Raw genomic sequence first — 25235 nt, forward strand, 5'->3', positions numbered from 1 at the left:
CATGAGCCACCGGAGGCGATCTCGCGCTGCCGGCTCGCCGCATGGCGACGCCGGTCCGGCCCCTACGCCGGAGAAGTCGGGCCGGATCCGGCCATGGGCGGTGCTGGGTTGGGACCGGAGGGTGCTGGCGCTCGCGCTGGCGTTCCGCGCGGCCAACGCGCTGCTCGTGCGCACCTACTTCAACCCCGACGAGCACTGGCAGTGCCTCGAGGTCGCCCACCGCGTCGCCTTCGGGTAACCTCGCCCTCGCCCTCGCCCTCGCCTTGCCGCTGCTGCTTGTTTCGCTGGTTTTAGTTACAGTGCGCCCCGAACTGGATCGGCTTGCTGCTCACCACTGCTTAGCTCGAGGGAATGAGATGGTTTCCCTGCGAAATGGGGGCTGCGTAGCATTGTTTTTCATGGAAATTTGATGCTCAATTGCTAAAACTTTTTGTTCTCTTGCGGTTGGGTGCAGGTATGGTCACCTTACATGGGAGTGGAAGCGGGGCCTGCGAAGTTACCTCCACCCGTTGATCTTTGCTGCTCTCTACAAGATCCTGGCGCTGCTCCACCTAGACACTCCATGGGTTATGGTAATAGCCTAAGCAGGTTATGTCAGCTATAGCAGATCAAGAATTATTATGACAAATGACATGGAACTCGGTTTGAGCCATTGTGTTGGCCTTGTGATACCAGCCTCTTATCTTCATAAACATATGAAAACGTAGTTTAATCTTAATTATAAAGTATAAACTACCAAGTTGCCAGCTTAATTTGAACATCAAGCTTCATGAGAACCATGCCATTCTGCTCCAACAAAAGCCACGTGTATCATAACTCAGTACATTGGTCCTTAGCTCTCTACTCAGCTAGTCAGCTTCATCCTTTTCACTTTCAGAGGAGGAGCATTTCCTTAGCTGCTTCTCTGTTTTCCTGTAGGTGATGGCTCCCCGTCTCTTGCAATCTGTGTTTGCAGCTTTTGGAGATCTCTACTTGTATAAATTTTCCAAACTTATTTTCAATGGTCAGGTTGCCCAGTGGACAGTATCCTTAAACTCATCTATATATCTATATGATTATCTTCATTAGTATATGACTTCAATGACCTTGGATGTCAGCCTTAACAAACTGTTTGCAGTTATTTTCCCAGTTGGTTAACTGGTTCATGTTTTTCTGTATCACGCGGACTCTATCAAACAGCTTGGAGACTGTTTTGACTGTGGCTGGACTATATTACTGGTTTACTGCAATAGAGTCTTCCAAGGCAACCTCAATTGTTGCAAAGCAGCATGCTGCCTGTGAACAAAGTGTCTCATCAAGAAAAGTGGCTCTTCTGATAGCAGCCTTGTCCTGTGCCATTCGGGCAACAAGTGCTGTAACATGGCTATATGTTGGTCTTTTGGATTTTATTCAGATGAAATCAAAATTTCGTTTTGTCCTTCTTGATGTCATTCCAGTAGGGTAAGTTATTGTTAAAATTCATGTCAACTTTCTATCTTTCGTTGCGTGAGATCTGTGAATTTCACTACACTTGCTTCTCTTTATTGTTTCTGGAATTCACACACTGGACATATGCACAATGCTGACATTTTGTTAAGTTGACCATGTCAAGTCCCACCCCCACCCTCAATTCTTTGTTTGTTTCTTTCCTGGGAGGACATATGTTGCTTATCTGTTGATTCTGCTGTGATGCCATTTTTTTATCTTTCATCTTTCCCGATGTATGACTATTCTATATAAGTTATTTGTTTAATCTTTCTGCAGGGCCATTGTCCTTGCAGTAACAACACTCCTTGATTGGTGGATGTATGGTTCCTGGGTCATAGTGCCACTTAATTTTTTGAAATTCAACCTCTTCTCTTCGGGAGGAGACTACTATGGAACACATGTCTTCCACTGGTACTTTACACAGGGTTTTCCATCCATGATTTGGACATTCTTACCATTTGCAATGTGTGGTATTGTAAAGTCTCGTGAATGGAGACTTTCAGGTCTAATTGCTTGGGTATTAGGGGTTTACAGCATACTTGGACACAAAGAATTCAGGTATTCACCTTCTCTTGTAAGTGTACAGTGCCCTTGCAGTCAAGTAACCTCTTCTCGTTATTCACATGATATGATAAAAATAGATTGAATACTGCAGATTTGTTCTTGCGGTGCTACCTTTAGCATTGATGTTCTCAGGTCACTGCTTAGCTGCCATGTCAGAATTCAAGGGCAAAAATCAGCATGGGAAAAGAAGCCTTTCAAGGTTGCAACTTTCTGTTATTTTTCTCGTCATAACCAATGTTCCCATGGCCTTATATATGTCCTTATTCCATCAAGTAAGTTTTCCCTATTTCAATATTGTGTATTGCTCTATGCATCTATGAATTACTTTTGTTACTTCTCCATTATTTCAATTTATATCCCATATTCAACACTTATTGTGGCAGAGGGGAACAGAAGACGTTATGTATTATTTGTCAAAAGAAGCCCATGATGGAAGAGTGAAGAGTGTCCTCTTTCTCATGCCTTGTAATTCAACACCTTACTACTCAACCTTGCATTACAATCTACCTATGCGCTTTTTGGACTGCACTCCTAGGTGGTTATTTTCTTTGTTCTTTGGAATGCGAAAATATTTAACCTTTCATATCTATACTTGTGCTTGAATACATACGTCCCTGCTGACTCTTTCTACTGCACTCAGTGATAACAAAGGGACCCTGGATGAGTCGGATCGTTTCCTTACAAGCCCATCTGAGTTTGTGGGCGAGGTTTTTGGAAATTTATCAACATTCAGTCACATTGTATTATTTGAGTCCGAAGAAAGACATGTTCTTCAGTTGCTTCTGCACAATTCCTTTCTTGAGGTAATATACCATTGTACCTTAGATACCACATGGTTTCTTTTTCACTTCAGGGTTCAATAGACATGCATTAGCTACTGCTTTCCAGCATTATTATTTGCCAAGGAGTATCTGTTAATAACTAGTGTAGGAATTTCCATGAATTTGGCAGTATGTTAGCCCTCTAGGACACTGTTTACCACATAGCGCAACTCTACAGTTTTTTATGGAGTCCTGATTAACATAAGACATTTTCTTATGTATCATTTTGAATCTTAAATTGTTTACAAATGCAAATATTTGGATGCCTTAACAGAAAAATGCTTTTGATTGCCCTATTTTGAAAGAAGATGACAAAAAATATGACATATGCTTGATTCAGAGGGAGCACACAGCAGTAATGATAGGATTTCTTGTTTCCTAACGGTAGTACTCAAACTCATCATTAATTGTTATGGTTGGCAGGTGAGGAGATTTTTCCACTCCCATTTCAAGGTTGACAGAGGCCTTCAGTCGTCTGTCGTGGTTTATTCACGGAGGGATGTGTTATGATTTAATATTGATGTGGCAGAAAAAGCCTGTTAGCTCGTCTAACAATCTCCACGTGTTTCATGTTGTTTTAGCTTTTCATTTGAGAAATGAGCTGTAACACTGTTGGATACTTCTGGTATCTTGACCCCTTGAAACCAGATGTTATGTTACTTGTACTCAGGTGCTTTATGACGGCATAACAATTCACAGCTTTCATTGAGTCTGTATGTCCATGATCTGTGCTTCTAAGATAAATTTGCAGCTTTAATGATTTTTTTATATTTAACTAAAACGTAGGTAGAGCGGTCTTTCCTAACGTCAAATGACAAAGGGATAGTATTAGTGAGGTGTTTTGGTTCATTCATTTCTTTGTTCACTTGCTCAAATATTTGCTATGAACATAAAGAAGGGATCACACAAATTGACAAAACACTAAAATTGGGTTCCACTTCATAATAGGTTTGGTTTTCTTTTTTTTTTTTCCATTGGATAACCAAGCCTATCACAACTCTCCCCATCCACCACTTTACCAGGTCACGACATAAACTTTCTGGGATAGCAGGTCACAACATTAGCTTTCTGGGATGGTAAAATAAACCAGTTTTAGGGTATTATGGGACAAGGTATGGGCTGTTTTCTGGATAGACTGGGTTTATATTACCCATGGGTTTACAGGTATGGGTACTATAGGAACGTACCCCAACCTGGTAGACCCGATGGGTTAGGCCTTTTGCCCATTAAAACAGACCCATCATCAACAACAACAACAACAAAGCCTTTAAGTCTCAAACAAGTTGTGGTAGGCTAGAGTTAAAACCCAACAGAAGCAATCAAGGTTTAGGCACGTGAATAACTGTCTTTCAAGTACTCCTATCTAAGGCTAAGTCTTTGGGTATATTCCATCCTTTCAAGTCTCATTTTATTGCCTCTACCCAAGTCAACTTCGGTTTTCCTCTGCATCTCTTCACGTTACTATCCTGACTTAGGATTCCACTACGCACCGGTGCATCTGGAGGTCTCCGTTGCACATGTCCAAACCATCTCAACCGGTGTTGGACAAGCTTTTCTTCAATTGGCGCTACCCCTAATCTCTCACGTATATCATCGTTCCGAACTCGATCCCTTCTTGTATGACCGCAAATCCAACGCAACATACGTATTTCCGCGACACTTAGCTGTTGAATATGTCGTCTTTTCGTAGGCCAACATTCTGCACCATACAACATAGCAGGTCTAATCGCCGTCCTATAAAACTTGCCTTTTAGCTTCTGTGGTACCCTTTTGTCACATAGGACACCAGACGCTTGCCGCCACTTCATCCACCCTGCTTTGATTCTATGGCTTAGGAAATTGACTTAGACCCATGTCTTAATAGAATAAAGTCCACCGGGTATCAGGTTCCATGTACCCATTGCCGTCTCTACTCACGCCGCGCTGCCGCTGTGCCTGATTGAGGTGTGCTGGCTCATTCATTTCTTTGTTCACTTTCAAATATTTTCTATGAGCATAATAAAGAAAGGATCACATAATTTTCAAAATTGGGTGGCTGTTCTTTTTCCGTTGGATCACTAAGCCTATATATCACAACTCTCCTTTACTAGTTCACAGCATAGGCGAGGCAGAGTGACATGTTGACAAGATATCTTCCACAAATTATGTTCTTATTTACATATAGTTAGATACTGTGTTGTATCTCCTTGGGAAGCACAAGGTCTACCATTTTCTCCATATCAACTAATCTGATCCATTGGTATCTCCAGTCTCATTTTTTTGTGAAATTACCCCAAATTGTTATACATCATGTTTCATGCTAGTACAATCAACAACTATTTGTTGCTTCTGTTCCCTTTTCTGTCTTATTAAGAAAATGGCTTCTATGGTTGACCTTCCGGGCATGAAACTAAATTAGTTCATAGAGACCCGCGTTATTACTCTCAAGCGATGCTCGATAACTCTCTCCCATAGCTTCATAGTATAGCTCATCAACTTAATTCCCCGGTAATTAGTACAACTTTGAATATCTCCTTTATTCTTGTAGATCGGTACCAATATACTTCTCCTCCACTCATCAGGCATCTTGTTTATTTTTCGATCGAACAAGATGCCTGATGAGTAGAGGAGAAGTATATTGGTACCGATCTACAAGAATAAAGGGGATATTCAAAGTTGTACTAATTATCGGAGAATTAAGTTGATGAGCCATACTATAAAGCTATGGGAGAGAGTTATCGAGCATCGCTTGAGAGCAATAACGTGGGTCTCTATGAACCAATTTGGTTTCATGCCCGGAAGGTCAACCATGGAAGCCATTTTCTTAATAAGACAAGTTATGGAGCGGTATAGGGAGAAGAAGAAGGACCTACACATGATTTTTATTGACTTGGAGAAGGCTTATGATAAAATACCAAGGAATGTTATATGGTAGGCTTTGGACAAACATAAAGTATCAACGAAGTACGTCGGGCTCATTAAGGACATGTACAACAATGTTGTGACTAAAGTTAAAACAAGTGATGGAGACACGGATGACTTCCCGATTAGGATAGGACTACATCAAGGGACAGCTTTGAGCCCTTATTTGTTTGCCTTAGTGATGGATGAGGTCACAAGGGACATACAAGGGGACATCCCTTGGTGTATGCTTTTCGCGGACAATGTAGTGCTAGTTGATGAAAGACGAACAGGAGTGAATCAGAAATTAGAGTTATGGCGGGAAATTTTGGAGTCCAAAGGTTTTAGACTCAGTAGAACTAAAACTGAGTATATGAGATGTGACTTCGTCACTACTATTCGGGAGGAGGAATATATTTGTTTGGAAGGTCAAGTAGTGCCTAGGAAGAATACCTTTCGATATTTAGGATCAATGCTACAGAGAGACGGGGATATTGATGAAGATGTTAGTCATAGAATCAAAGCAGGGTGGATGAAGTGGTGGCAAGCATCTGGTGTCCTATGTGACAAAAGGGTACCACATAAGCTAAAAGACAAGTTTTATAGGACGACGATTAGACCTGCTATGTTGTATGGTGCAGAATGTTGGCCTACGAAAAGACGACATGTTCAACAGATAAGTGTCGCGGAAATACGTATGTTGCGTTGGATTTGCGGTCATACAAGAAGGGATCGAGTTCGGAACGATGATATACGTGATAGATTAGGGGTAGCACCAATTGAAGAAAAGCTTGTCCAACACCTATTGAGATGGTTTGGACATGTGCAACGGAGACCTCCAGAGGCACCGGTGCGTAGTGAAATCCTAAGTCAGGATAGTAACGTGAAGAGAGGCAGAGGAAGACCGAAGTTGACTTGGGTAGAGGCAATAAAAGGAGACTTGAAAGGATTCAATATACCCAAAGACTTAGCCTTAGATAGGAGTGCTTGGAAGACAGCTATTCACGTGCCTGAACCTTAATTGCTTCTGCTGGGTTTCAACTCTAGCCTATCCCAACTTGTTTGGGACTTAAAGGCTTTGTTGTTGTTGTTGTTGTTGTTGTTGTTGTTCGCTTTTAGTCAATAGATTAATGAATAATTTGTCTTGTGTCTCACCTCATGAAGTAACATGGTGAGTTGATGGACCTTGTTTTCACCTTTTATGATGTTGCAAATAGAACTTGATCTTAATGCCCCATGATCTGTCTAACCAAATGCAGGTTTTATCTGATCATTTGTGACATGACCAGGTCTCAAAGCATCCTAGCATTTCATTTGTTTGTATTGTTCATTACTAGTGTCTCACTCAGTTGAAGCTGATATTACAAGGATCAATTTTTTGATGGGCAGAGGTTCCACTTTTTTGGCCTCATGATAAGGTATTTACAGTTTGACACTAACTAATCCTATTTGTCGTTGATTGTTAAGCTTTCTATCAGTATATACATTTTCCTTCTATTTCTCAAAGCCCATTTCAAGAGTAGAGTGTTCATAGCTTGGAGTTAGGTTTATGGAAGCTACTAGTATAATGTTGTATTATTAGTTAGTGTTAGATGATGCTAATCTAAGTTGATTTAAGTCCCAACTTCCGCGGTGTAAATTGCAATAAGCAATTTTATGGCAAAATTGTGTTGCTAAACATACTGCTATTATGGAGTACCTTCAAATCTGACAAGTTGGCCATTCGTGGTGAGAAGCTTGATGCCAAAAGCAAATGATAGTACTTGTTTACAGTGTATTTATGTCAGGAAAAAATAACTTTCTGTTTCAACCTATAATTTTGGTACTTACACATTTATCATCTACCAATTTCTAAATCTAGTCCCATCAAACTTCCATGCCGTCCAGTACTAGAAGGGTCGTAGTTCGATGGGTTTTCAAGCAAGCATTCAGTTTCTTCACTAGCATGCTCAGTCAACTGTTCTCGCCAGGTTCTCCGTATAAATCTCAACCTTTCAGCCACTTCTGACATTAATGGCCGTTCTTCCCCTTTCATACTCAAGCAACTCTTTGCAATTTGAGCGACTTCTTGTAGCAGCTCGATTCGGACACCCAATATATTTCTGTCCAAGATAGATTCAAGTCTGCTCTCTTTCAATGCCAGAAGGAAGGATGATGCCAGGCTTTTCTTTTCTTCGGTACCTTCAGAATAAATCGCCGTCTTCCTTGTAATTAGCTCTAGAAGCACAACTCCAAAACTATAAACATCACTCTTCTCTGTTAGTTGACGCTCTTGTAAGTATTCAGGGTCTAGATAACCAAGAGTTCCCTGTACCATTGTCATAAATTGTATTTCATCCTTTGGGAGCATTCTTGATGCTCCAAAATCAGTAACTTTTGCTATGTTATTGTCACCTAGGAGAATGTTTGGAGATTTTACGTCTCCATGAACTATGGGAGGGGATGCTGATGAGTGCAGATATGCTAGTGCTTCTGCAGATTCCTGGGCAATCCTGAGACGACCATCCAATGAAATGGATGGTCTTCTGTATGTGACATGTATCAAATCGAACAGAGTGCCGTTTGGCATGAATTCATATACTAACATGGGAACCTCAACTTCTAAGCAACAACCGAGAAGCCTGACTACATTTATATGGTTGATCTGTGAAAGTATAATCATCTCTTGCACAAAATCATCTTTCTGAACCATGTTCATAATCTTCGAGCGTTTTATGGCTACTATCCTGTTGTCCTTCAGAATTCCTTTGTAAACAGTACCATAGCTGCCTCTCCCTACTTCTCTGCTTGAGTCAAAATTGTTTGTTGCTTGCTTGAGTTCTTCTGTTGTGAATATTCTCACTGTATCAATTTGCTTTGACCTGATTTGCTCATATAACAGCAGACCCCCATTTTCTTGAAAGAATTTTTCCTTTTCTCTCATGAGCCTTTTCTTCTGACATTCAATCAGCAGTGCAAAAAAGCAGATAAGCAGAATTATAGCACATGACGAAATACCTGCCAAGAAAAACATTATTTCAGTTCAGTTATTTTAAATCTGAATTAACATGTTTTTTGGGGTACCTAATGGCTCAATTAGCAAAGGTCTTTTCTTTCAGTTACTAGATCAGTACTCTTTGTGAGGCACAGTTGTCAAAACATAAACAAGTATTTACATCCTTTTCTTGTTCATTCATATAAAAGTCGTTGGTGTGATGATTAGTTTAGGGATGATATGCACATAAGATGAGTAACGCTTCTGCAACTATCACCTAATGTATACGGCATACGCCGATGTTGTGGATACCTTATGTGTTAATTAGAGAACATGGTTTATCTTCGTGCTTTTTTAGAATTATGTTTATCTTCATGCTTTAGTATGTTTCACTTATATATATGAGAATAAAGCTTACCTTGTGCACCTTTTATATTGTGTTAAATTAGTACTTATGATTCAGAGCATTGGATTTGTCCTGATATGGATTGCATAGTCTTCAAACAAGTATCAGAATATGCAATGTCTTAACAAGTGAACACAATTTATTTTTCATTTGTTTAAGTACGCCCTTGTGAACACATGTTATGATGTTTCCATAATCTATCACTACTTTCAATCAAATACTGAACTAGGACTGAGCCTACCTTCAATTAAATTATTGTTTACGTAGATCATATGAAATAATCAGTTGTTGATTTTGTGTGTGAAAGAGATCTATAAAGAAGTTCTCAAATCTTGGCATTCGTTGAAGTCTATGGTAAGTTCTATGATTGTGTTATTTACTGAGTGGTTTTCTTAGATGGAATTTTTTATATGAAGTGGCACCCTCTTGTGCCATCTTATTTACGCAATTATAATAGGGAGATGAATATTTCTAGAGATACCATGTTGCCTTGAGTACTAAGAGAATGTTTACAGTATTCTGTCAACCCATTTATCTTTGGCTATTAATCAAGGGAAGTGATTAAAATTCAAAGTATTGTAAGTTTTAGGAGCCTATTCAGGTAAAGGTAATCAGGGCTGATTTCATGTCACTAGTGCTTGGGTATATCCACTGGATCAGAGTTGCTTATCCATGTCATTCTGATAACTGTACTGAAATATTTGGAGTATAAAGAAATTACCTATAAACATTTTTGTTAATTTAGCCTTCTCTGAAGCTGTATCTTTTTCGTTTGAGGGGTCTGAAGCTGCATCCGGAGTGCAAGTTGAGTTCTTTGGATTTATGCTATGAGTCCCAGCTGCGCAGGAACAGTCGTAACCCCCAATTGTGTTACTGCAAATTCCAAAGCACTGATATTTATCTGGATATTGGCATTCGTTGATGTCTGCAAACATCGAACAAGAGTACACAATAACTGAAGATCAGTGAGCAAGTAACTTGAGGTGTAAACAAGAAATTGAACTCTGGAGAGTTGCTGACCTTGGCACCCATCTTCCAGGTAGGGGTTCCCTTCGAAGCCATCGTTGCAATTACAGAGGTACCCTGTAGCATTTGCTGAGTTGACACAGTGGCTGTTCTTGCTAATGCAGGCATACGATGATCTGTTCTTAGGAGCTTCATCACAGGATTGAATTCCAGCAACCCAGTCAAACACAGAAGGAACCCCATCCTTGAATTTCTCTGTGAACTTGTTATCCTCCAGGTAGGAAGCGTTAAACTTGAACCAATCCTGCTCGGCGACAAAGGCATAACTGCACGGATCGAATCCACTTACCTCAGAATTGTCGTACCTTGTATCGAAGGTTATGTTGAAGTAAGTGAGGTTTGGTGCAATGGATGTCTGGCAACAGCCCATGCCAGAGCACATGCTGCCCTGATCCACGCTCTCCTTGTCCAGGCACATAGATAAGCACCCAGTTCTAACGCTGTGCTTGTTGTAGCCTTCCAAGTATGCAAGAGTGGAGCATCCAATGGCTGTTAACTTGTTGGCCTTGCTGGATATTGTGAAAAAGCGAGCAGTATTCGCCGTGGCCCATCCATCTGTGTTGCGATTGTCGTTGTTGCCGTAGTAGCACTTGGAGGCAATCAAGCTGTTGACTCGAACCTGCCCTCCTAGCAGGCTGATGTTGTAGATCTCCATTCGGCTGCTTGAGTTATGCATGAAAGTGCGGTTGTCCTCGCATGATACGTCGAACCCTTGCTCATAGTAGCAATCAGGATCAGTACCGATGCCGAAGGGGTATGGAATGGTGAGGTTGCCGCATGTTTCTCTGCAGCCAGGCCTTGCCATCCTATACGCTGTGCTGCTCTTGATGGATGCTAGCAGCAGGGTGGCTGCAAATATTAGCCATGGTAACACTCGACCCATCTCTATGTGTTCTTCTGCCTCTGCTTTCTTAGGAATCTATGATGTATGATGCAGGGCTCCTTTCGGGAAGAACTAAGCCATCCTTATAATTGCCTGGACCTCAGGATTGTATTGCGCCCAGCCATTGCAGAGACCTGGTCAGAAGAACCGGTTTGGTGAGCCAAGTGGCCAAATGGAATTTGCAACCTACAAAAAGAAAATGGTAAAATAGTTCCATCTTGGAGAATAGCGCCCAAAAGACTCATTCTCTATGTAGTATTTTGCATTAAGAAAGGGAAGCCCTTGGTGTGTTATTCTCCTGTATTGTATACTTGGTCATATCCTGCAAGAGTTGAGAAATTACTTCCTTTCTTCTTTTCAGTTGGTGCGTCATTTTCAGCCACATGCGCAGACGTTGATACCTTTGGTTTGATAGCTTTTTTAGTCTGACTTGTTCTTCTTGTTCAGACACTGTTTCTCATGTGTACAGACCAAAGATGGTCAGCAGACCCGGCTGGACTCAGGTGGAGCCGGCAGTGGACGGGACTATCGTCCGGCCTTCAGCCACATCTCGTTTCTCCTACGCTGCGCAGAGCTACCGACAGTCGAGCAATCTCAACACGGCCGCCGGAATTTTTGGGTGTTGAAAAGGTTGATCAAGATGATCTTTTCGCCTTGTGGCTATGGACAGGGGGCAGCGGAGCAGAGCAAAATGGAAGAATGGTGTGTGCCTTGTTCGTGCATGAATTTTTGTGAAATCTGGTCACAGTAACGAGTTTTGTATTTGGAAAATTTTAATGGCTAGTTTTGTTTCTGGCGTGGATGCATCCACACGACCACACCCCATAGAAAACTAAAACATGTGCAGCTTTGTGCCCCTGTTGCAAGTTTCTATACTGCTGTATCGAGTGGAAGGCCGAATAGATATGGGGTGTTCTATCTCTGCACAACATTGCATCAGTTTTTTTAGGTTAAAAACAAACGGGCCCCACCGTATGGTAAAATGGACATTTCACCTGTCAGTTTGACACTGTTAGATGGCAAAGTGGACAGAATGGCTTGGAGAGAAAAGAAGTTAAGAGCGGTGGTACTTGTGGGAGCTCTTCTTTTTTTAATGGCTTATATATAATTACAAACTTTTTTAATGGCACACGTATAAAAGACTGTATATACTACGCACGTACCTTGAACACCATGACCATGACCACCCTGGCAACCTGCACGAGCTGCTGCTTGAGGACGTTGCTGATGACTAGTCGCTTCGACACACGGTTCTTGCTATCTTCATGGCTGCTTGGGTGCAGCCTGTATTTGTCCATGTACATGGACTGGCCAAGCTTAAGCGTTGCATGCAGGCCACAGTACGCCCAATACACCACGAAGGACGGCCAAAACTTCGTCAGAGAGTAGTAGCTCCATTTGTGAGTTTATTTGCTTGCTGTGTTCGATCGATCGACGTACGTACATGTGCTATGCAGGTACTGATGACGTGTGTCGATCTTACTACCGGAACGTACGTCTCTATATATACTCTTGCTCTCTTGACTTCTATACGTATGCCAGGGAGGACTGACGACAATTATTTGACGACGACTGGGTCCGTATATATCACTACTTTTTTTTTTGTATACATGCATGCATGCGTTCCAAACTAGGTAGGTACAGGTGCGTTGTTTGCCTACCTGTGTCGTGATGTGGTGAGACCAGGGACTTGGCTCACTTACTTTTATGCGTACCAGGTTGGACTAACAATTTGGAGCCATGCAAAAGCTTGGTCCGTATATACATGCGTGTAGACTTATTAGGCCCCCGGTTAATTTAGCAACGAAACACGTTTCAGGTTCTCGCGAGATTTAGAATCCCTGCCAAACAGGTCAGGTAATAAGAAACGTTTCACTCGAGAATCACTAGAAACATTTTTCGTTTTTATGCCGATAAAACAGTACTAGATACCCGATGGTTTCGCATAATTCTAATTCTTGCCCTCCTTCTATATTAGCAGCCATAATTTTTTAGTTAATTATTTTCAAGTGAAATAAGTTAAAAATAGGTTGTATTTAAGTTGTTCTTTGGCCACAAAAAGTTCTAAATTTTTTCAAAGAATATTTTTATTTTATTATGATCTTTTTATGGTTCCGATTCGCTACCGGCCAATCAGTTTCACAAAATGATTCCGATTCGTTACCAGAAATATTTCTCGAGAGACTCTGAATTCGAAATGTTTCTATGAAAATCTGGATCCCCTATCAAACACATGTTTAAGAAGATCTGTGTAGGCTAACTTACTTGACTGGACTTGACAATGCATCCGTTTGAATACACATGCCTAGTTACTGGTTGGGTTAAGGTTGGATAGCTAGCTGGCAAACAACTAGTTGAAAACTTGGCTAAAAAGTTGCTCATTTATTAGCCCTCCTGTTTAGATGCACTAGAATTAATTTGAACTAAAATTAGCTAGCTAATAATTAGCTCGTGGTATCCGAACATGCCCTTTTTCGATCACAACTAAAGGTGACGGCAGGTCGGCTAATGTATGGGTGGAGTAAATACTATTCACAAATTGTTTTTAATAGGTCAAATTTCATACTGTTCTCTGTATCGACGGGTAAAATTTTACATCTGTATTCACGGGTAACATTACGCTTGTATCCTTATCTATCGGGTATGATACCTGTAGGTTATCTACATTTAGATTGTCACTAGAATAAATAAAATCTTTTGTGTTTTTTTATCGGCCGGTATTATTGTATACATACTATATCTATGGGTAAATTTTTTGTATCCGTTTTTCCTATACCGATCGGGTACAATACCCACAGACACAATTGCCGTCCCTGGTTACGATGTACATTTTGGTTGCAGCTAGCGACGAAGGAAAGCTGGTCCATGAATCTTGTGTGGCATGTAGTAGACGTTCGGTCTTGGCATACGTGACCGTACCGGTGACCTGGACCTTAGCTTATTCTGCTAGCTACGACTGTGAAGTTATCAAGTCATGGCCATTTTCACAGCGGGACATGCAGGTGCAACATTTTCGGCCGGGCCAACCTATTTTGACGAGACGAAGTCAATTATGTACGATCACATTTCCGGATGTGATAGTAGTTTAATTACCTACCATCTCCTGTCCTACTCCACAGTTAGCGCTATGTCTTCCTAACTCGTTGCCCAGCGGCGGTGATCGACATGGTTCACGCGCGGGAGCTGCCGGGGGAGTCCTGCACCTTCCCCACGTCAGAGGGAGTCCTTCCTCTCTCCGATTAGGGCCCTATATACTGGGGTCTTCTTCGATCCTCTGTTTGAGGATTTTTGCCATGATTTTCTGGTCGTTGCAGACTGGTCTAGGGTTTTGAGGTCACGGGGGGTGATCAGGGGGTCCCTCGCGATCTTTCCCACCTGAAGTTGTTTGTGCAGTCGATCTCACAACCCCGTTTGTGGCGATAGACATTGCAGAGGGTTCGTCTCTCAACTTGATGGGTCCTCACGGCGAGGCCCATCAGGAGCAATGAATCTTTTAAGCTGGCAATGCCGAGGGCTGGGACTCTCTCGGACAGTTCAAGAGTAGGAGCAAAAAGTCCCCGCCTGGTCTTCTTATTTGAAACAAGAATGTCAGACGACGATCGTTCTATGAATTTGAGGTGGAGATTGGGGCTCAAACATGTTGTTGCCGTTGATAGTACTAATATAGGTGGTGGTTTGGCTTTATTTTGGCATGAGTCGGTTGATGTTCACTTGATTGAAAAACATAGACGTTTCACTGATGTGCATGTTCATGAATCGAGTACTTTGCCTCTTTTGAATCACCTTAGTTTATGGTGAACCAAGGACTGAAGATAGACACCTTATGTGGGAATTGATGAGAATGTTGCGTGGGGCGTCAGTTGAGCCGTGGCTACTGATTGGTGATCTTAATGAAGCTATGTGAAGCTATGAACATTTTTCAGCTTGTCAGCGTCTGGAAAGACAGATGACTGCGTTTCGGGTTGTGCTCGCTGATTGTGGACCGACAGACCTTGGCTTTGTGGGTTTGCCTTTCACGTATGATAATGGCAGTGACGACAATACCAATGTAAAGGTTGGGTTAGACCGGGCGATGGACGATTCAAATTGGCGAGACATATTCAGTGTGGCTACTCTACACCATCTGGTTTCATGATAAGTTCCATTGTAAGCAACATTTTAGTGGACTTTGGCATTTTATAAAAAAATGTTCAACTAAAGAACCCTAAGCCTATACTACTAGCTACACATGCATGCTAACTTCTAACATACATTTCACAAATAAAATACCAAACCAACCATACACCCCTAGTTTAATGTTCTAACCCTATCACACGAATATAATCAAATCTGCCCAAATGAAATGCAAGGGAAGAGGCAGGATTACCTTAGGGAAGTGATACCATGTGAGATCAGGGCTCCTTAGGGCCAGATTTGGAAGCTACAGTTCATGGGGAGTGAATGGGAGAGAAGCTACAGTTCATGGGAAGTGAATGAGAGAGAAAGAAGAGGTGGCGCACCGCAAGAGAGGAGGAGGAATAAGAAGGTGCCAACACATTTTAGATGCCTAGACCTCGATGTGAGCCGACTAAACACCGAGGTACGAGGGTTAGTGCTAAATGACCTCACCGAGGCTCGGTGAGGTGAGGCCATGCCATGTTGGCGTTAACGTGGCAGGCTTCGGTGCAACTTGACATAACACCGATGCGAAGACCTCAACATTGTGTTATTTAACGCTGGGCTCTGGGTCTAGTTTTAGAAAAAGTTTCTAGAAGGATATACTTGTTAATATAGTTTTTAGAAAGGGCTCAAATGTAAAATTTAACACCGTGTGAACAACAACCGTCGCTGTTGGGGGCCCAATCCCCCGGGTGGTCGAAAGCCTATGTAAGAAGGTTAGGGCAAAGACTCCATCTCGGCCCATTTACGGACCAAAAGCCCAGTGACCAGTGCCGCGTGCGTCGGCCGCTATAAAGCGCTAGGGTTTTACGCCTCTCCGCCCCCACGCCGCCACTTCTCCCAAGTCCCAACCCGACCAAGCCGCGCCTCCGCCTCGAACCCTAGCCGAGCGGAGCAAGGAAGGAAATGGTACGTGCTCGCCGCTGCTGCCGCCGCCTCCCCCTACGCCTCCGTCCTTCAGTCCGCTAACGCGGTGTTGTTGTTGTGGCTCGCAGGGGAAGGGTACGGGCAGCTTCGGCAAGCGCCGGAACAAGACGCACACGCTCTGCATCCGCTGCGGCCGCCGCAGCTTCCACCTCCAGAAGAGCACCTGCTCCTCCTGTGGCTACCCCGCCGCCCGCATCCGCAAGTGTAAGATCAAGCCTCCTCGCTTCCTCTCTTCTTCCGTTTCCCCCGCTTCTAGATCTAGCCAGTTTAGTTTTGTCCTGTGATGTTGCTCCGGGTTGCCATATATCTAGATGGCCAAACATTGTGATTTGGTATGTTTTATTATGATCTTAAAAACTGCATGAGCTTTTGAACGTTGTCACGTATGTAGTAGGGTTCGTGCTTGTAACTTTCTGTTCATTATTATACTACCGGCTTATGGGCTTTCTGCTTAATGTGCTGCTGAATTCGTTCGTGCGGGAAATGATGAATAAAACATTGGTCCGTGTTTCTGATTATACTTGACTGACAACAATGTTTTTCCAAACTGATCCCATTAAGCCAATTGCTGATTTTGTGGTACTTTAGAACAGTTGATTCGTATGAACCATATTATATTGTGCTGCTGTTCACTCCTTGTATGTTTGGGCATTGCCCTCATTTACAAACCTCACTTTATGTACTTTTTTTTTTATGTTCACCCCCTGATATTGTTTACTAACTACTGAATGAAAGCTATGATGAATCATGAAAATTATATTCGCATGTCAGACTTTAGAGATGCCTTGGCATTAATGAGAAGATGTTTCATGTGCTGAGCGTCAGCCTACTCTTGTTTTTCATGAGTCACTGGTTTCTTGTATTCAACACAAATGTTTCTGCATACTTCCTCTGTTGAAGCCTTTTGGAATTTTCTATCATGATGCTGCATCTTGTACCATCGTGTGAGTTTGTAGTACATTTGAACACTTGTGTTGCCTGCTTCCACTGCTGATGATCATGCGCTGAGCAATTAACTGCTCCAACGTCATGATTGGAGTTATTATCCTATGATTCCTAAGTTTTAATTCTATGGTGATCCCATCTTTATCCTTGTGCATAGGATTCCGAGCAGCAGTATACTAAACAATGAGTGTCACTGTTTCTCTTTGCAAATCTTGACATTTAGGTTGCTATATTTCTTACCGAGATACTTAGCTTGGTTCTTGCCTGTTTTCATGGTCAGATGAAGAGTATTAAACTGCAACAATATGATGGGATTATTCCCCTGTGATTCCCTCGTTTTAAGTCTCTGATGACTCCTGCACATTTTTTTTAATTTTCTTTGCACTCTGTCTGTTTGTCTCATGCCTTTGCCTTCTCGGTGCCTAAACATATTTCTGCTTCTTTTGTTTGTCTCAAGGGTTTAGGTCTATGATGATAGGTCTGATTTGTAAGCATTGGTTGGAAATCCTGTAAATTGTAAACCTAGTTTTAGTTTGTTCGATTCAACTTCATATGCCTTGCTTCTAACCTGAATGTACTCAATGTTAACATGTGGGCCATGATTTCAGATAACTGGAGTGTGAAGGCCATCAGGCGCAAGACAACTGGGACCGGAAGGATGAGGTACATGCGACACGTGCCTCGCCGTTTCAAGAGCAACTTCAGAGAAGGTACGTTTCTTTTGTTGTTGATGATCCCTGCAATTTTTGACATTGGAATTCTCATCTTTGTGTCAAACCTGGGTGAACTTAATTTAATTGGTTTTCTTAACCTCAATCCAGGGACTGAGGCTGCCCCGAAGAAGGGTGCCGCTGCTGCCAACTAAGCCTGGATGTTGCCATCAAGAACGTCACAAGCTAGAAGTTGGGACTTTTTGATTGAATTGTACTTCTGAAATTTTTTAGCCGTAATATTATGAAAGTACTGGTTTATCGTGCTTTGAATTAAAGTGAGACGCCCCTGGTGGTATGATGTATGTTTTTGGTGAGCATGATCTATTTAGTACCACAGTTTGATGCCCATGCAATTATTTTCGCTTAAAAACCGCTGTGCACGTTGTACCGCTGTATTAGCGGTGAAAGAGAGCTTGCAGCTTGCTGCGTCTTCCGAGTTACTATGCTGATGACTGGGCTATTGAGTTCTTTGGTAGCATCTATTATTTTTTGAAATTTGAAAGCACACGCCAATTTGTTAAAATCATTATCCCGATCTTAAGTAATTTGTCACGATCGCTTCCGATGAGAGTCAAATCTTTTGTCACAGATTTTATCTTGAAAGGATGAAAGGTAAATCTTTTGTCGCTAGCACTTCCGTGATGAACATTGACACCTGACAGTAAGTTCGTTAAAAAAAACATTGACAGAACTGCTGTACTGCTGTTGAGTTGCACCAGGAAACAATGTCAGTGTAAGTGTAACTGGAAACATAATGTTGATCATAGTACTGGAAACATAGTGTTGGTCATAGTAAAGATGGTCTTTTTATTGTAGGTGATCACAATTTAGATGCGTGAATACATAATGTTGATCGTACTACCATAACGTTCTCTGGGGGCCTATGTTATCTTTGGTAATTTGAAAGCACACACTAATTTGCTAAAAGTATTATACGAATCTTTTGTCAAGACCAATGCATAGTATCTGGAAGGGATGATAAACATTGACAGTAAGTTGTTTGAGAAAACATTGATAGTATGAAACACATAATGTATATATTGCTGTTCCTTTAGTTGCACTAGGAAACAGTGCTAGTGTAAGTGCAACTGGAAACATAATGTTGATCATAGTAAAGATGGCCTTTTTATCGTAGGCGATCACAATCACAATAAGCTGGGTGAATGAAACATGTTAATTGAAATAAAAAAAAAACACAAGGAAAGGGGTAAAATTTAGCCATCCTTGGCCTTAACCCTCAATCCTTGGCCATGCAGCATTGTTTTTACGCCGGTTCACGCGTGGGTCGATCAGTGGCCGCCGGACACCGTGTCCTTGACGGCCGCCGCCGCGCCCGCCGCCGTGTCCTTGACGGCCGCCGCCGCGCCCGCCACCGTGTCCTTGACGGCCGTCGCCGCGCCCTGGGCAGCCGCCGCCGCGCCCTGGGCCGTCTGCGCCACCTGCTCGGCAGCCTTGGCACGCGCACGGACGGTGTTAGCAAGCACGGTCACGCAGTTACTCACTTACTCTGCGGCGATAAGAGAGGTACCAGCCATTCGTACCTGCTGAACGGCGCCGGCGGCGCGGTGCTGCTGCAGCTGCGCGCTGTCGGCAGCGGCTCCGGCGGTGTCGCCCACGGCGCAGGCGGTGGCGCCGGCGGCGCCCTTGACGCACTGCGCCGCGCGCTGCACAGTACACCGGGGTGAAGTGAATTCCATGCTATATCAGATGAATGTGATGTGATGTGATCTGCTTGGACTGGAAGGAGGATGCCGGAGCTGCTCACCTCGCCCTCAGCCTGCGCCTTGCCGGCCTGGCAGGATTGCTCAATGTTCGACATTGCCGATGATCTGCTTGTAACTTCTCAAGATCACTTCAGGAACAAACGAACGACGATATTGTTTGATGGACAATCAGGTGCTCTGACTGGTTTATATAGACAATCTTGAAGATGCTGCAGCATTGACAAGTGTCGGGCTGATTTTGAGTGGCGAGTGAGAAGCGGTAGGTAGGTGTGCTTGTGAATCCTGACCACAAATGGCCATGGCTAATTACTGCTAGTTCAAACCATGTTTAGAGCATCCACAAATAGGCAGGCACAGAAAATAGAGAATTTGGAGAGAGTTTCAGACTTTCAGCATCCATTCATCACACAAATGGAAAACTTCCTTTTCTTTCTTTATACTTCCTCCGTCTGTCCCAAAAAGAATATAATTTTAGGTTTTATTTTTTCTAAATTTATTCAATCAAGTTTATAAGAAATAATATCACCCCAATTAGATTTGCTATGAAAATATATTCCATAATCGATGTAATGCTACTTATTTGGTATCATAATTGTTGGTATTTTTTGTAGATAAATTTGGTCAAAATTAACTATTTTGACTCATTGGTAAATGAGAATTGTACTGTATTTTTTGAGGGACGGAGGGAGTACATGAACAACATTTCCTTACATGAACATATCGTCAGCAGGTACTAGTTGCTACAAAATATTAGTGAGAACCAGCTAACTACTCTGCATGCCACGTAGAGAGAAAAAAAAACTAACAAAACTTTATATTTTGCTGACATATTTCAAGTTTGAGCTTCAGTTTCAGAACAGACGGCAAAGCTTTGTTTTCTTCATTCTCTTTGGGGGTGCTTGTATAATTAAAGAAATTTCAAAGCTTATTCAGCTGGTTACATTAATCTACAGAATCTACAAGCTAGTTAGGCCCTGTTTGGTTGAGCTATGGATTTTGGAAAAGTAGTTGTGAGCTGTGGCTTTTCGAAAAGCTGCTGTGGATTGAGGGCTGTGGCTTTTCGAAAAGTCCATTTGGTTGAATAGCTGTGGCTTTTAGAAAACTTCTCACACTGACAGGCGCGCCCCACATGTCATACACACACTGCTTCTTCATCCTCTAGCCACCATGGGGATGGCCGTGCTCGCCGGAGCTGGCCGCACCCACCACGGGGACGTACGAATCCACTCATGCCTACGCCGGGGAGGGCCGGATCCACTCGCGCCTACGCCGGGAGGGGCAGAGCTTGTCCGCGCCGCGTTGGGGAGGGCCGTGGAGGGGCGGAGCCTCCTGTGCCGCGACGAGGAGGGCCGGAGCCACCTGCGCCACGCGGGGAGGGTCGGGAGGGGCGGAGGGAAGGGCCGAGGGAGGGAGGTGCCGGCCGCCGATGAGGAGCTGAGGGAAGGCCGCGGCCGTCGGGCCTCCCGCGCGCGCGCCCGAGGCGGCAGCGGCGGAGCTCCCGCACGCCCTGTGCTGGCCGCCGGTGGCAGGGTGGTGCTCGCTCTGGTTGTCGAGGGAGGGAGGTGCCGGCCGCCGGGGAGGAGCTGAGGGAGGGCCGCCGGTGTTGGATTGCCGGCATTCGGGGCTCCCGCGCGCGCCCGAGGCGGCAGCGGCGGAGCTCCCGCATGCCCCGTGCTGGCCGCCGGAGGCAGGGTGGCGCTCGCTCTGGTCGTCGGGGAACGAGCCTGCGCGCCGGCGAGGTAGCTGGGCGGCGCGGCGCGGAGGAATCGCGGCGGCGCAGAGCGGAGGAAGTCGCGGCGGCGGGGGAAAGAACGAACCGTTTTCTTCATAATGGATGGCATTGCGGGTAATTTTGATAAAAATGAGGAAGCTACAGGCGGTGAAAGCAGCCTCCCCCCTGCTGTGAAAATTGAACTGGGCAAAAGGTAGCTTTTGGAGAAGCTGTTGGTCTATCCAAACCCCTTTGGTTAGCTTTTTGACTTCTGGAGAAGCTATAGCCGGTTGGAAGCTGAACCAGCCATGGCTAATTACTGCTAGTTGAGTTCAAACCATGTTTAGAGCATCCACAAATAGGCAGGCACAGAAAATAGAGAATTTGGAGAGAGTTTCAGACTTTCAGCATCCATTCATCACACAAATGGAAAACTTCCTTTTCTTTCTTTATACTTCCTCCGTCTGTCCCAAAAAGAATATAATTTTAGGTTTTATTTTTTCTAAATTTATTCAATCAAGTTTATAGGAAATAATATCACCCCAATTAGATTTGCTATGAAAATATATTCCATAATTGATGTAATGCTACTTATTTGGTATCATAATTGTTGGTATTTTTTGTAGATAAATTTGGTCAAAATTAACTATTTTGACTCATTGGTAAATGAGAATTGTACTGTATTTTTTGAGGGACGGAGGGAGTACATGAACAACATTTCCTTACATGAACATATCGTCAGCAGGTACTAGTTGCTACAAAATATTAGTGAGAACTAGCTAACTACTCTGCATGCCACGTAGAGAGAAAAAAAAAACTAACAAAACTTTATATTTTGCTGACATATTTCAAGTTTGAGCTTCAGTTTCAGAACAGACGGCAAAGCTTTGTTTTCTTCATTCTCTTTGGGGGTGCTTGTATAATTAAAGAAATTTCAAAGCTTATTCAGCTGGTTACATTAATCTACAGAATCTACAAGCTAGTTAATCTTCACAGCAAACATTTGGCTACAGGCTCAAAACCCTGGTTGCGTCTTGTGCTAAATTCCTTAGAAGAAACCGGAAAAATATTTAGACCTATCTATCTCAAGATATTACCATGTAAAGGAGGACAAAGGACTCAAACCAGTCGCCACTACCTTTATTAATAAATAAAACTAGCACGGTTGGAAAATTCGTCTGAGAAAAAAAACAAAAGAGAACAGTGAATATCGATGTCGTGTCATAAACAGTGTCGCCCGCGATGAACAGTGGAGAAAATATTTTAAATTCGTCTGAGAAAAACAACAAAAGAGAACAGTGAATATCGATGTCGTGTCATAAACAGTGTCGGACGCCACGTCATGAACAGTGCTGAATAGTCGCAGAGGTGCTGGCTGGCCTAAAAAAAAAACTTGTGGTTGAGGGATACTATTATACAATGTAGGTAAGGCGATATCAAGAGTTTAGACAAACTTATACAGACCTAAATAGATAGAGATATAGAAAAATACCAAAAAGATGCATTAAGGAAAATAAGGCCACAATTAGATTAACCGCGTCATATATTTTTTATAGTATATAAATCTATCTAGACATATAAATGTTAATTTTATTTTCTTTAAATCTAATAGTTAAATTTGAGATTAGTTGAGACTTTAAAATCCGAAATGGAGACTTATTTTAGAGCAGCGAGTATATAACAAATTTGATGTAAAAAAAATATCAAAACGAAGAAGGGAGCAAGAGCCGGTGCTGGAGCCTGAGGAAGTCGGCCCGCACCACATCTCGCGCGGGGGACCAGGCCAGCAGTTCGAGGAGCTCCGAGCTCAGCCCGCGCAGGAGGTCGTCCCGCCCGCGCCTCCTCCGGCCTGTCACTCGGATCCCACCGCGTGCTCCGAGCTCGTAGGCAGCTCCACCGAATCCGGCGCCAGCCGCCAGGTACGCTCGCCCGCGCCGCCTACGGTTCCCCTGGCCACGTGGAGGGCGCACGTGGTGCGCCGAGTTCCCCCTTATTGGCGACTGCTCTCCCCCTCGGCCCGATTTCGATTCGCGCCTCCGCCCGCCGCGCGAGGTAGGGTAGGGTCCCGAACCGTCCCGCCCTGCCGTGTTTTTCCCCCGGGGAGAGGTGGTTGCGCTCGCTCGACACGCCGAGCGGCTCTGGAAGAGCATGGGCGTGGGGAATTGGGTTTCGGCTAATTCCTTGAATGCTGCTTCTTTCTCTTCTCTATTCGCTTCTAATGATTCCTGGAACGCCTCCATTCTTGCGGCGTGCATTCACGCAAGGGTGGGTTGCCCACCACGTGCTCTCGTTGTACCCAGCTGGGGAAATATTCCTAACACACACCCAGATCTACCAGCCACGGTAGCCTTAGATCACCTTTAGTACAATTCAGGTTAAATCGCGGGTATGACCAGCGCCGCACCCTCAAAGAAAATACCAATCTGCCAGGAAGCTTAGGACTTGAACCCACCCTTGGACTCACGCCATTGGCTCTCTGCACATTCTTACTGTCAACCAGGGTGCGTACTTTAACTGCTCGTGTCCCCGGCCTAAATTGAGCTACTTGGCTTCGCGGTCGGAACGACTTATTCGGCCAACTATGTGAGAGGCATGCGTTCAACATGACAAGATGACCTTCAACGACCGGTCCTTAAATGACACAGACGGAGTCACTATGATCACCTTCTACACAAGACTCCGCCCGGTCTTCGATTAATCCATAGTCTCCGGTTATGTTCCACGATAGCACAATATAGCCAACCGTGATCAAGTTATCACCTATAGCTCGCATGTGATAGGAGATCACCCGACTTCTATCGGTCTAAGCTTGGATAAGCATAAAGAGCGATCCTAGACTTAGTTAGGATTCATGGTAAATATTTCTGGACAAGGAAAGGTAATATGCAGCAAATGTTTCCAAGCAACTCCTATTACGTAATGCATCAATACGAATAACTTAGGTGACATTAATAAAAATAGGGAGACTTATAATGCTCCGGGGCTTGCCTTTCACGAATGCGGCGGGCTGATGGTCTGGACACTCCGGAAGATTGTCAACTTCAGGCTCTCCTTCACCTGGAATTTCTTGGAGCTGCACCTCCTGGAGCGGCAAGGGGGTGGCACCAACGTGTACAGCTCATTGTCCTGCACCGATGGGTGGAGAAAACGAACCCCTTAGCTACATAGGAGGAGGTCGACGGCGGCAATGGCGGGTATGGCGGCGCTGTGCGAGGTACGCCGGCCAACTCCGGCCATGGAGGTCTGACCTAAACTGGGTGAGAGCATCTAGGCTTCGTAGGGAAACCTAGGGAAGGAAGAGAAGGGAGTGAGAGGGCTCCGGTGATGGTCGGCCACGGTGAGCTCCAACTCCGGCGAGCCCCGAACGGCGGCGGGAACGACTAATGTGGCCTTGACAGAGGTCGGGTGGCTACACGGAGATGGTGACATGATAGAGGAGCTCAAGGCGGAGCAGTGGGTGAGATGGAGTGAGGCGAGACACGGTGGCGAGCGCGCGGGAGCTCGACGGAGCTCACGACGGCAATGTCGCCCACCGCGGGGAAAACAAGAATGCGGCCTCTACCTTGCTTCACCGACTCAACGGTGAGGTGGACGAGCTACAGGAGACAATGGTGGAGTTGTGGGCTAGCTAGAGCAATCAACAATGCGATGGCGAGGGTGCACGGCTTGGCGGAGCAATGGCGATGGCGACGGCTTTGCTTTCCCGGTGCCTCAGACGCGTGCGAGAGGAGAGAGCGAATGAGCATGAGTGGGAGCGAGGAGGAGGTGCCGTGGAGGTCATTGACGCCACTCTGGCCTGACCAGCGGTCCCACGGCCGGCGTACGGTCGCCACGGCATGACCACGCGGCAGCAGCGGCCTGTGGCCGGTCGGCCACTGTGCCGAGCTGAAATTTTCCATTCAGCACCAAACAACCGACTGACAGAGCAACTTTGAGTCATTATACCACCCAATCCGTGATGATCTGGCTCATGGTGCAGTTGACAAAGTTGGAGATCTAAGTGAGTACTACAACTTTGTCAATTGGAGCTCGGGCT

The 25235-nt window shown here is 44.1% G+C and overlaps 4 protein-coding genes and 3 non-coding genes across 7 annotated transcripts; 5 read left to right on the forward strand and 2 right to left on the reverse strand.

Moving 5' to 3' along the window:
• Position 1: 1 nt before the first annotated feature.
• LOC136462442 (mannosyltransferase APTG1-like) lies at positions 2-3557 on the forward strand. The gene is made up of 9 exons (XM_066461540.1): positions 2-234; positions 455-572; positions 919-1023; positions 1118-1440; positions 1744-2025; positions 2123-2303; positions 2415-2566; positions 2672-2834; positions 3276-3557. Exons 1-9 carry the CDS (start codon positions 2-4, stop codon positions 3360-3362), a joined length of 1644 nt encoding a protein of 547 aa, XP_066317637.1. The 3' UTR covers positions 3363-3557.
• A 3910-nt stretch (positions 3558-7467) lies between these two features.
• Positions 7468-11083, reverse strand: LOC136462444 (wall-associated receptor kinase 3-like). The gene is made up of 3 exons (XM_066461542.1): positions 10133-11083; positions 9834-10037; positions 7468-8729 (listed from the first exon to the last, which is right to left on the reverse strand). Exons 1-3 carry the CDS (start codon positions 11019-11021, stop codon positions 7570-7572), a joined length of 2253 nt encoding a protein of 750 aa, XP_066317639.1. The 5' UTR covers positions 11022-11083; the 3' UTR covers positions 7468-7569.
• Positions 11084-15951: 4868 nt separating this feature from the next.
• On the forward strand, positions 15952-18110 carry LOC136462445 (large ribosomal subunit protein eL37x-like). The gene is made up of 4 exons (XM_066461543.1): positions 15952-16088; positions 16175-16310; positions 17660-17761; positions 17873-18110. Exons 1-4 carry the CDS (start codon positions 16086-16088, stop codon positions 17914-17916), a joined length of 285 nt encoding a protein of 94 aa, XP_066317640.1. The 5' UTR covers positions 15952-16085; the 3' UTR covers positions 17917-18110.
• Positions 16836-16930, forward strand: LOC136468261 (small nucleolar RNA R64/Z200 family). Its single transcript, XR_010761778.1, has one exon. It is a non-coding gene; the product is annotated as a small nucleolar RNA R64/Z200 family (small nucleolar RNA).
• LOC136468246 (small nucleolar RNA Z199) lies at positions 17102-17186 on the forward strand. The gene has a single exon (XR_010761765.1). It is a non-coding gene; the product is annotated as a small nucleolar RNA Z199 (small nucleolar RNA).
• Positions 17326-17406, forward strand: LOC136468245 (small nucleolar RNA Z199). The gene has a single exon (XR_010761764.1). It is a non-coding gene; the product is annotated as a small nucleolar RNA Z199 (small nucleolar RNA).
• A 669-nt stretch (positions 18111-18779) lies between the features above and the next one.
• Positions 18780-19650, reverse strand: LOC136462447 (uncharacterized). Its single transcript, XM_066461544.1, has 3 exons — positions 19530-19650; positions 19306-19428; positions 18780-19215 (listed from the first exon to the last, which is right to left on the reverse strand). Exons 1-3 carry the CDS (start codon positions 19581-19583, stop codon positions 19054-19056), a joined length of 339 nt encoding a protein of 112 aa, XP_066317641.1. The 5' UTR covers positions 19584-19650; the 3' UTR covers positions 18780-19053.
• Between the last annotated feature and the right edge of the window lie 5585 nt (positions 19651-25235).

The sequence above is a fragment of the Miscanthus floridulus genome, chromosome 7 (genome assembly GCF_019320115.1).
Source record: "Miscanthus floridulus cultivar M001 chromosome 7, ASM1932011v1, whole genome shotgun sequence".
Lineage (NCBI taxonomy): Eukaryota > Viridiplantae > Streptophyta > Magnoliopsida > Poales > Poaceae > Miscanthus > Miscanthus floridulus.